The 11,739-nt window shown below is 42.5% G+C and overlaps 1 protein-coding gene across 2 annotated transcripts; it reads left to right on the forward strand.

Annotated features, from left to right (window-relative positions):
* The first annotated feature begins 2,817 nt into the window (after nucleotides 1–2,817).
* Nucleotides 2,818–9,868, forward strand: LOC131248238 (chaperone protein dnaJ A6-like). Of its 2 annotated transcripts, none has more exons than XM_058248408.1 (8): nucleotides 2,818–2,968; nucleotides 4,242–4,480; nucleotides 5,440–5,605; nucleotides 5,716–5,854; nucleotides 7,851–7,984; nucleotides 8,104–8,246; nucleotides 9,003–9,201; nucleotides 9,310–9,868. In XM_058248408.1, the coding sequence occupies exons 2-8, from the start codon at nucleotides 4,331–4,333 to the stop codon at nucleotides 9,621–9,623; spliced, it is 1,245 nt and encodes a 414-aa protein (XP_058104391.1). In that variant the 5' UTR covers nucleotides 2,818–2,968; nucleotides 4,242–4,330; the 3' UTR covers nucleotides 9,624–9,868. The 2 variants fall into 2 exon arrangements, with proteins under 2 accessions (XP_058104391.1, XP_058104392.1); XM_058248409.1 differs by having other exon boundaries at nucleotides 2,833–2,968; nucleotides 4,235–4,480.
* The last annotated feature ends 1,871 nt before the right edge of the window (nucleotides 9,869–11,739 follow it).

The raw sequence follows: 11,739 nt of genomic DNA on the forward strand, positions 1-11,739 counted from the left end.
TTAATGTTTCCTTAGTTTGTATTTGTCATCCAGTCTATTGATTCAAAACTTTCATGGCTAATTAATGGTCAAAAGAAAGGGGTGAATGCAAAATACATACATCATGGTGGGCCCCACGGTAAGGGGGGCACCAGTTGGGTGAGGCTGGGTCTCACCTAATCCGCTTCCCTCCGGGTGTGCCACGTTGGCACGTGTGCGGCAAACCACAGGGCGCATATTGGGTACTACCCCGACCCTACCTTGCTATGGATGGACGGTCCTGTCAGGGGATCTTTGGGCTCACCTTGATGTATATTTTTTTATCCATCCCGTCAGTCCATTTTGAAAAATCATTTTATTACATTAGCACAAAATTAAGAAAAAACAAAGTCTCGTGGATAACACCACAAGAAGCATTGGGTATTAAAATCCCACCGGAGAAATTGACTACTGTAGACGCCACTTTTATCGGCGTTTTTAAAAACGCTCCCAAACTTTACTAAAGTATACCATTACGTACTGAAACATCATTTGTAGGTAAAAATACCCTCACTTTTCTACCTATAGCTACGGATTATAACCATAGCTATAGGAATCAACACCGTCAACATAAGAATATTTTCGTCTGCAAATAGTGTGTCCGGACATAATGGCCTACTTTGATAAAGTAAAGTTTAGTAAAGTTTAGGATCGCTTTGAAAAGACGCTGGGTAAATGGTGGCGTTTACAGTGGTCAATTTCTCATCTCACGGGGGCTTACCAATATGTTTATTTGCCATCAAACCCATTCACAATGTCATACCATGAGGTTTATTTTCTATCAAACCTTTTTATAAGGTCACTTATACCCGTATGAAGGGGAAAAAAACAAATATAAGCTTGATCCAAAACTTTTGTGCCCCTGGGAGAGTTATCAATGGTGAGCTTTCAATCTCCACTACTTCATGTAGTGTGGTCTACTTGAGCAGTAAATATACCTTCTCTTTGATCTTGTACCATTAAATGATCTTTAAAAACGAATAGACGGTGTGGATAAAACGTATGCATCACCATAAGTCCCACGTAGCCCATGACAGCATGTAGTACCCCATTCGCGCCCAAACCACATGACCTCTCCTTTTAGCACACGTGTGCCAAGCGAGTACCCTCGTGTGCACTCGCGCCATTTTTATTTTTTATTTTTCTTTTGGGTTCGTTTGTAAGTGTACACCCATGTCAGCACACACACTCCATGTTAGCCACTCCCACCGGAAATCGATACCAAGACCTCAGGTGTTCAAACGAGGTGTCTCCTCAGTCGTGCGATTTCACTTACATCTTCTGTGCTCGTTTCGCCTGTGTCGCTGGTCGGTACGGCAACGCCCTGTACGTGATTGGGCCATCAAAACTAGCATTGGACTGAAATTGAAACTTGAATGTCGTGCATTGAAAGGAAAATTTTTAACGGACCACATTCATCTACTTAAATCAGAGGAAATTTTTATTTATTCTCTATATACCGTGCGAAGTCGGACACATCGTATAGACGGTTCGATCATCGGAAGATAGCTAAGATTCGAAGGCGAAAGTCTCGACGCATTGTACGGCTACGACAATATCACTGTTTATTGGCACACATCTGACCGGTTCCTCTGCAACGTATGCAGGATAAGCTTATTATACCACTACGTTTATGAGGCTCATATGGATGTGTGAATGACATCTACTCCGTCCATCATGCGCTAACACTCACCTTCTCCCTTGAACTCCAAAATAGGCAGATGCAAAAGTAAGGTGGGTCACACCACGTAAAATCATGTCTAAATCTCTAAAATCACTTAGTATAGCCCACCAAAGTTTTGGAATGTTATGATTTTTCGGGCATCCGTCAATCCTATTGGGATCCATCTTATGGATGGATTGGATGGAATATAGAAAATACTCTGGGCTCAAAAACTATCCGGAATGTTTTAATGGTGGAAGCGGATTGGCTGGTTTACCACACACCAGCAACCTACCTGGTGTGGGTTGTCCTGCGAAGACCAGCGCTGACGCTAATCAAGCTCCGAGTTGTACGAAGAGATAAAAGTTAAGACAATGATATATTTATTATATCTACCCCGTTCATACATTTGGAGAGATCATTTTATATCTTGATAAAAAAAATGAGTAATTTCTAAGGCTCAAGTGAACTACACTATAAATAAAAGTGGGGACAATGATTCTCACTATTAAAACATTCGTAGGGCCCATTGTAACTTTTAATTTCCATCCAATCTGTTCATAAGGTCACACGGACCAGGTTGAAGAGAAAAAACAAATATCACATTGATCCGAAACTTCCCCATAAGAGTTTCAATGGCGGGTGTTCAATCCTCCACTGCTTTTTGCAAAGTGGTCCACTTGGTTTTTGGATCTGTCTTATTTTTAGGTTCAAGCCTTAAGACAAGTTCAAAAAGTGGAGGGACAGTTTGGATATAACTCATACCTCATGATGGGACCCACAAAACTTGGTGACGTTAAACACCAGCTAGGTTGCTTGTGTGTAGTATACCAGCCAATCCGCTTCGTTTAATGGTGTGATATTCCATGTGATATGACCCACCTTTTTCTTTTGTTCGGTCTGATTTTTTGGATGTATGGTGAAGTTTAAGGAGCCCACCTTATTGACGGAGTGGATTTGGGACCTACATCACGGTGGGCCCAGACTCGGAGTTGCAACATAAAGATTTTTCTCCAAAATTTGCAGTGCAACCACAGTGTACAATCTTGTGCAATTTTCTATGTCACGGACTGTGCATTTCCAATTTCACGTGCTCGTTTTCAGCCGTTGGATCTAACATATCGAACGATTCAGGTAAGACGAGCCCGCCAGCCCTAAGGAGGCGTTTGGCACCGTATAAAAGACCCTCGACGAAGTGAAAAAAATCTCTCTGCAGAGCGCGTGAGAAAGAACTCTTTCTTTCTCCCCTTTGCTATAGATTCTGCTTCAGCATCCAAACACGCCTCTGTAATTTCCGTTCTCTTTTATTTTTCCTTTATTTTTTTGAATAATTGCTGAATTCTGTGTTATAGGATTCGAAATTGAGGTATTCTGTATTTTTTTTTTCTTGAATTTTCTGGGATCTAGGGTTTCTTCTTCAGAATATATACGTCTTTGATCGGGACCATTCATCGGGTGGGTCCCACTGTGATTGACAACCGATCCTGCCCATGCGATCGGTGGGTCAGCATCTCTCCTGATGCATCGATTCGTACAAGTGGGCCTTATAATTCGTGGATCTAGACCGTTGATTGGATCGGACTAACCATATATTGGAAATGGTCTTGAACCCTTCCAGACTGGGTGATCATAGCGAGGAAAATCATTGGGCTTTTCCGATCTCTGCTGTATTTATCTCTCTACTGTATGTCTGGAGGCCGCTGATCGTGAGGATTGGAACCTCCGATCTAGGAGATTTTTTGGGGGAATACCCCATCCACAGTAGTGCCCTTGGGATCAATGGTATGGATCGCTGAGCCATGGGCCCCATTTGTACAGGCTGGTGCATCAGGGCAATATTCATGTCTGATATGTTCTGATGCATTAGGACTCTATAATTTCTCCTGTTATATGAATTGTTTTGATTGGAAGCAACTGTTTATGCTAATTTCCTGAAATTTGTTGTTCGATTGTTTGAACAGATAGTTGTGGACTTTTTTTTTTTTATATAGGTTATTTGTATCTGGGCTTTCATCAATGCTGTTATGGTTGCTTTACACGCACACAGCAATGATCCTGTGCTTTGTAGTTAATTCTGGCACAAATTCCTCTGTGGGGCCCAGGTGGGCCAACCCAAGATAACCAACAACGGTTGGATGTGAGAGGTCCATTATGGATAGTATATGAGCCCGAAGATCGCTATGAATGGATGATCAAAGCCATTGGGCATAAAAATGGACAGTAAAAGTAAAATGGTCCTACAATTCCATTTGTAGGCCCTTAGTTGGATATCTGTTGTCACCTGATCAGGGTGAGTATAGGGTGTTGTACAATTCACAGCAGATTCACCTGTTCTGATGGTCCACCATGATCGGGTGCAGCACCTTGGTCTGACAGAGGAATGTACACTAGAATGAGGCGAGAAGATTTTGTATGCAATCCCTCTCTCTCTCTCTCTCTCTCTCTCTCTCTCTCTCTCTCTGTCATTCCCTATTATCATATTCTCTCTGTCATTCCCTATTATCGTATTTATTTATTTGTGTGTATGTGTGTGTTTTTTTTAATACATTGGAGACTTTAGGTACGCTAGAGAATCTGGAAGCAAGATCCGTCATCAGCTCTGGTAGTATATACGCAAGCTGTTGCGTTTTGCTTTGAGTTGCTTCAGTCATGTTTGGGCGTGCTCCAAAGAAGAGTGACAGCACCAAGTACTATGAGGTCCTTGGTGTTACAAAAGGTGCTAGTCAAGATGAACTAAAGAAAGCATATAGAAAAGCTGCAATAAAGAACCATCCTGATAAGGGCGGAGACCCTGAGAAGGTGAGGCTTTGTTTGTTGTTTTTTTCTCCCTTCCCCCCTTCATTGGTTTAGTTGCTTTAGTTCCTGAAGAATGTTGTCTAACATTATAGTCTATATCTGGTGTGCATGTTTGTCATGCTGACTGAGTATTGCTGCATTGAAAGGTGTAAGCTGATCCACCTACTTGGATTGTCTTCCTTTTGCCTATTTGGATTGTCTTTCATAAGCACATTAAAGAATCTGAAATATGATGGCCATATGCTAAGAAAGTTCACAGTTGAACATTGTGGTGCTTTTCTTTCAGCAATAGTTTTGGGATATTTACCTCTTCTTTACCTTTGTGCAAGCTATGGTGCAATAAAGAAGGAAATGATGTGTGGTCAGCTGATCAAGTATGGGTACTGACCAATACTGATATGATACACCCGTCTTGCCCAATATTTGTAACAACGGTTTAGAAACGCATTTAGTATTTGAAATGCTCAACAGGTCTGTTTGACTCGATCAGCATCTGGACACCCAAAAAAGGGTAACTTGGTTGAACCCAATCGCTCGATTAAGCACTTGATTATCTAGCACCTGAGAAACCCAGTTGTGTTGCTGCCTGAATTAATTGTATCCAGAAAAGTCTAGAGAGCATTTGAGAAATGCAAACAGTCAAACTAGAGAAATATCCTTTTAAAAAAAGGTCAAACTAATAAATAACTCCAGAAGCTTGATTGAGCGCTCATCTTGGTTTTGAGTTAATCCTGACTTTGGTGTTCCTTGAGCTGGGCCGAGATTGGCGTGCACCATCAGTGCATGGAAATGGCATATTGCCAATCATGTTTACTTCCATTACGTATCTTTCCACATGCTAACTCTTAAGTGTTTATTCTAGCGCAACTGTGCAAGGGAATTTCTGCATTTACTAGCTCAGTTTAGTAATTTTTTGGGTAGGTATTAACTGTTGTATTGTTTCGTTTTGGTTTTTGGATCAGTTTAAAGAGTTGGCTCAGGCTTATGAAGTTCTTAGTGATCCTGAGAAACGAGAAATCTACGACCAATATGGAGAAGATGCCCTTAAAGAGGGAATGGGTGGAGGCAGTGGTTCTCACAATCCCTTTGATATATTTGAATCCTTCTTTGGAGGAGGTGCTTTTGGTGGTGAGAAATTGTTAGACTTGTGTTTTGTATTCTGTTCTCACGCTTGTGTTTTGGAATTCACTCTTTTATACCCATGTGCTCATTACTCTCTGATTATCCAAATGTTCTAGGTGGTAGCTCAAGAGGACGAAGGCAGAAACAAGGTGATGATGTAGTTCACAGTCTTAAAGTTTCTTTGGAGGAATTGTATAATGGAACATCGAAGAAGTTGTCTCTGACTAGGAATGTGCTATGTCCGAAATGCAAAGGGTACTCCTCTAAATCCCCCTTGCAGTCCTACTGTCCTACCTATTGCCTTAATAAACACATGTCTGCATATACGTATAGGTACATAAATAATTGGAATAATTTTATGAAAACCTTTCTGTTTGTTTCTGTTTTGCCTTATTCTTTGTATTGCCTTGTTCAACCGAGTTGGAATCTTGATGACTCACCCAGGATACTAGGTTGCTTCACTAGAGTTCATAATGTAGGGGTATTTTCACACTAGGCTCGATTAGGGTTGCCTGTGTGATGCAAGGGCACACTCGGGGTGGGTGGCTCGTGTGAGGCGGTATTCATGTGATTTGGGGCCCACGAGGGGGGTTCTGCCGAGGTCCTAACCCATGAGATGTAGGGCTTGGGCTATGAGATAAAGAGATTGATTCGTCATGCTCTAACAGTTCTAGCTTTTAGAGCAAGTGGTTAATTGTCTTGCATCAAATTGGTATCAGAGCGGGAGGTCTCGTGTTCGAGACTCCTCACCGGCTCAAGTGGGGTTGCCTGTGGGATGCAGGGGCACACTCGGGGTGGGCGGCCCGTGTGAGGCGGGTGGCTCGTATGAGGCGGTACCCATGTGATTTGGTGCCCACGAGGGGGGTTTGGCCGAGGTCCTAACTTATGAGATGTGGGGCCTGGGCTATGAAATAAAGGGATTGATTCGCCATGCTCTAACAGTTCGAGCTTTTAGCGCAAGTGGTTAATTGTCTTGCATCAGTTCACCCACGTTGATTTGAGTCATAACTTCTAGCGCTCGTTCTTGTTCTCTGTTTTCCACAGGAAACTGATCATACAACTGAGATCACCTGCGGTTGTAAGCTGCAACCTGACTTTTTATGCCTTCAAAATTTTTGTTTCCACTTTTTCTCTTGAAAATATCAGATGTTTTCCAGGGGAAAATGCTGGTAAAAAAAGGTTTGGAGGTTAAGTTAGCATATGGCTAGGCGATTAATTCTCATTTTCCCAAGCAGTCCCACTACCCCTACTTTTTTCAAGGGTTATGTTACCTTCTTAGATGAGACTTAATACTTAGGAAAGTCTTTCTGCTTTTTCCATGTCACCACCAAATGAGATCCTGTTGCAGCTGAGTTGTGAATGACTTGCAGTAGTAGCAAGGTGCTGTATAACTGTAAATTTTTTATTTTTTATTTCCTTTTGAAAAAAATCTGTTTCAGGACCATTTTGGGACCTTTACAGGTCATTTTTTTTTTTCTTTCTATAACAGCCGTTTCAGCCCCGTAATACATCACAGTTACCACTGTTACCATTACATAATGGCTATTATGGTCGTCACGTTACCATTTTGGCATACCTGCCCTGGATCTTCTATACTTATAGTCCAATGCCCGTTTATCTGAGCTTCTGAGAAGGACAAGTATATTTTGTTAGCGCACATGCTTGAGTGGTGGTACCACTGTATGCTTATGGTGGTACTGGGCAGATGTGGGCTCTGCATGATGTATGAAGGCCATCCAATCTGTTTGTCAGATGAGTCACCTCATACTTACCTTCAGCCCCCAGGTGACAAAAATCAGCCTGATCCAACCCCCCCCCCCCCCCCCCCGATTTACACAGGGGCCCACCTAAATATGAAAACAGCCTTACTTTCATCCTGACCAGATGAGCCCCCCATGAAATTCAAGTGTGGATATGCCTTCCCAACTTGTTCCCTGCAGTATGGCCCAATTGTAGGGATCTAATGGTAACATGCTCTGATGTATATGATGTACGGTTTGGATTTTATGCATCCATCACATGGGCTTCGAATCTGCCCGCTACTGCCACTGTTGCCTAAGATGGTACCAGTACCACTGGAGTGCGCCCCTTTTGTTAGATATCTGACAGTTTTTAACTGCATGTTTAACGCCAGTTTGTTCATATTGGTGATTGGGCATATTGTCCAATGATCATGAATATTTGCTTAGGCATCAACATTGACATGTTTTTCTTGGAATTGCTTCTGATTTGTATTGTTTGATCATTTCAGGAAAGGCTCAAAGAGTGGTGCGCCAGGGAGATGCTATGGATGCCAAGGGACTGGTATGAAGATCTCGACTCGACGCATAGGGCCAGGCATGATCCAACAAATGCAACATATTTGTAGCGAGTGCGATGGCTCAGGTACTGAATAAATCTCCATTTTCTTTGCCTGCATAGTCCCCCCCTCCCCAACCCCCCCCCCCCAAAAAAAAAAAATAATAATAATAAATAAAAAATTCTGAAACTCGTTTTCAATGTAGGTGAGGTTATTAGCGAGAAGGACAAATGCACTCAATGCAAAGGGAACAAAGTAACTCAGGAGAAGAAGGTGCTCGAGGTCCATGTTGAGAAGGGAATGCAACATGGTCAGAAAATCGTATTCCAAGGAGAAGCAGATGAAGCTGTAAGAACTGAGAAGATTACTGTGTATTTTAGCTTTTATTTTTCCTGTGGGAACTCCACCTCAAATTGCTTTTCGTCTTCTCTCTAGCTTTTGAACTTATACAAACCCTTTTAACTTTAGTGTTGGTCTAAGGGTTTGTACATGTGTATCGCAGTGTCAAGGTTTGTACCATTCAGATAGGTCCATGGAGGGATGTGGAGGACAAGCATGTAAAAGAAGCATTAGAATCGTGCTCCTGGGCACATGTGAACATGCATTTGTGAGATGATTCTAGTGCTCTAGTTTTTGCTTTCGTCCAGACATATGAGTGGTCCCCAATAGTGTCGTGCACATGTAAATGGTCATGGCCTTTCATCTTGAGCCAGGCCATGCACGCGTGAGATCCATGGTTTTCCTCTGGCAGGCTGTGCCCATATATGGCCTGGCCCTAGAATCGCACTCATCAAGCTTTCCACATTTATACATTGAATATGGATCATTTGTCAATTTTAACTGTCCATCTTCCAAACTCGTGTGGTCTGCCTTATTTAGTAATCCAACTATAGGGGTTGTTTAGCTGCAGATAGAAAAAAACAAGAAAAAAAAGAAAAAAGTTTAGTCCTGGACCACTTGTTCACTGTCAGACAACGTGGTGTCATGGTTTTTCTCATGTCGAAATGTTCCTCACTGGAACATTTCGATCACCATTTTATTGCTTGGAATCCAGTTTCTTTCATCAGTTGTGCTCTAATAACATACTGTTTGTTCTTGTTGCAGCCTGATACAGTAACTGGTGACATTGTTTTCGTTTTGCAACTAAAGGAGCATCCCAAGTTTAAGCGTAAATTTGATGATCTTTACGTGGAGCACACCCTCAGCTTAACGGAGGCTCTTTGTGGCTTCCAGTTTGCCTTAAATCATCTCGATGGGAGGCAGCTGCTCATCAAATCAAATCCAGGCGAGGTCATTAAGCCCGGTAAGGGGTCCTATCTATTGATGAATGCAAGCTGGTAATGTTGATTGTCTTCTTCTTCTTTTTTTCCCTCCCCCCACTAAAGAGTTTCTGAATCTGTTTCTTGATCAGGCCAATATAAAGCAATTAATGATGAAGGGATGCCCCACCATCAGCGGCCCTTCATGAAGGGTCGCCTGTACATCCACTTCGATGTGGAGTTCCCAGATTCTGGAGCCCTTTCCCTTGACCAGTGCCGTACGTTAGAGACAATCTTACCGCCAAGACCTGGCAACCACTTGTCAGCGATGGAGCTGGATGACTGCGAGGAGACCACCTTGCATGATGTCAATATCGAGGACGAGCTGAGGAGGAAGCAGCAGCAGGAAGCATACGATGAGGATGAGGAGACATCGGCCCCACGTGTGCAGTGTGCCCAGCAATAAAATCTCATTGGCACAATGGATCTCGCATTGAAGGTACTTTTGAATAGTTGTTGTGGCCTTTTAAGTAATTATGCTTACAATCTATATATGGAGTCGCAATTATTTTTTTCCGTGTTGATTGTTTTCACGTGCCTAGTTTTACGACCTTTAGAAATTCAAACAGCAGTGCGCAGTAGTGGCATAATTCATGTATTACATATATCCTTTTTCCTCTATGAATTGGTTTGGTTTTGTGGGCTTCTGTTAAGATTTTGGGTAGTATGTGTTCTTTTATGATGATGGTTGATCCGGTCCTGGTTGAATCTGGATATATATGTTTTTCTTGAAGATGTGATTTCTCTCTTTCCATTTTGTTTGCGTTTGCCACAGATGCAGCGGTGTTGTTTGGTGTGATTTTCTGATGATACCTATTACCTCGTTTGCAAGGCGTCACTGTTCAACTCAAATCGAATGTTGTCTAACCATTTTGGGTCCTGATTTTGGAGGGGGTCCATGCTCTCCACATCAGAAAAGCAAGCATTTAATTGCCCTTAATCATGGTTTTGTAAATTGTCAAAAAATTGAATATGTTGGAAGAAAATCTTGACTTGCAATGCAGGTAGTGTGTGGGGCCTGCCAAAAACCGAGGATTAAGGTCTAACCTGGTTTCGCCCAGGCAGAAATTCCGAAATCTCATGTTAATTTTCTCTGCTCCCGAAATGGTTTGTGAGCCACATGCAGTTTGAGATATGGTGGTGGCCTTATTGGTGGGGGTGCTGAATGAGATGTATGAATAGTATGTCTTTCTTCTGTAGTTAATGATTCAAACGAGGGGCTTCTCATGAGGAGGCTGAAAACTACCGTTTAATCAACACACTCAGGTGGAATGTGTTGGAGATCTGGGCCATTCATAAGGTAGGGTGCGGTGTTCGTGCCATCGACTTAAAAGAATTTTGGTCTGCTTAGAGATAAAAAATAAATCTAATGATCTGAATCAATGTACACGTGTGGCTAGCTTAGATGATTGAGCTACCCTGATTTTGTTATATGATATTTTCAGAGATACTTGTGCCATCTGACGATGGGAACCAGGCGCCAGATAAGGGTCCGTTGACCATGTGGGACCCAGTCTGGTTATTCGGATGGTAACCCCAGGTCGATCGTCCATTGGGTGCTATTTGCAAGTTTCTCTATTTAATCGATAGTTGGCATACGTTGTCCTACCTGATAGATTATTGGCGTAAGCTAATGGTTTACATGGTGAGTCCCGCGTGCGTCTATAGTTCGTAGGCAGGGGTAGAGCTGTACACGAGTCCAACCGAGTTTAGCTTTGCACAGCTTGGCTCAGCTACTAGCTAACCCCAGCCCAAACTCAACTCAGCTCGATCCTTGAGCCTGACTGGCCAACTCGGCTCGGTTCAGTCAGCAGTTCGAGCCAATAACACTTTACATGTATTTCATCAAAAACTCACGAAAAGCATCAAAATCAAGATATGATGAGAATGTATGCACCTGAAATATGGTGATTTGTTCCGTGCTCATTCTTTCTTCGCCGATCATGCAGAGAATGTATGCACCCAAAACAACACTTCGTTGAGTCATTTAATCAAACACTTGGTGAGCAACATCCATATCAAAATAACCGAGTCATTGAGCCGATTTGATCTGAGTTGATTCAAGTTGAGGTTTGATCTGAGTTGAGTCGAACTCAAGCTCGGCTCGAAAATTTTTCGAGCTCCAAAAACCAGGTCCAAATCCAATTTCGAATTGAGGTGAGTCAAGCTTTTCTGAGTCGAGTCGAGCGAGCTGACCGAGTTAGGTCGACTCGTCGAACATAACCACTGGTTTTTGCCTCTGATCTAAATGTTGTGGTCAAATGATGGTTTGAAGGCCTTGGGATCATTATACACTGTTACCTGCCATGTGGCCCACTTGAGCTTCGGATACATTTTTTGTTTTTCTTTTTCCTTCGCAGAGAACATAATTAGCCCCACTATCAGGAAGACCATCTAGCACAAGCAGTCTTCGTCCTACTTTTGCATGCTTATGGTAAATCTGAACTGTCCACCATCTTTGCCATTTCAATATAGGGAGCGTTCCCAAAATCTAAGATTCTACAATGCAAAGCTGGGTCCCA

The sequence above is a fragment of the Magnolia sinica genome, chromosome 6, assembly GCF_029962835.1.
Source record: "Magnolia sinica isolate HGM2019 chromosome 6, MsV1, whole genome shotgun sequence".
Classification (NCBI taxonomy): Eukaryota; Viridiplantae; Streptophyta; class Magnoliopsida; order Magnoliales; family Magnoliaceae; genus Magnolia; species Magnolia sinica.

Coding starts and splice junctions, on each gene's coding strand:
- LOC131248238 (XM_058248408.1), top strand. CDS start 4,331: ATGTTTGGGCGTGCTCCAAAGAAGAGTGACAGCACCAAGTACTATGAG. Junction 4,481..5,439: donor AGGGCGGAGACCCTGAGAAG/GTGAGGCTTTGT, acceptor TTTTTGGATCAG/TTTAAAGAGTTGGCTCAGGC. Junction 9,202..9,309: donor AGGCGAGGTCATTAAGCCCG/GTAAGGGGTCCT, acceptor TTTCTTGATCAG/GCCAATATAAAGCAATTAAT.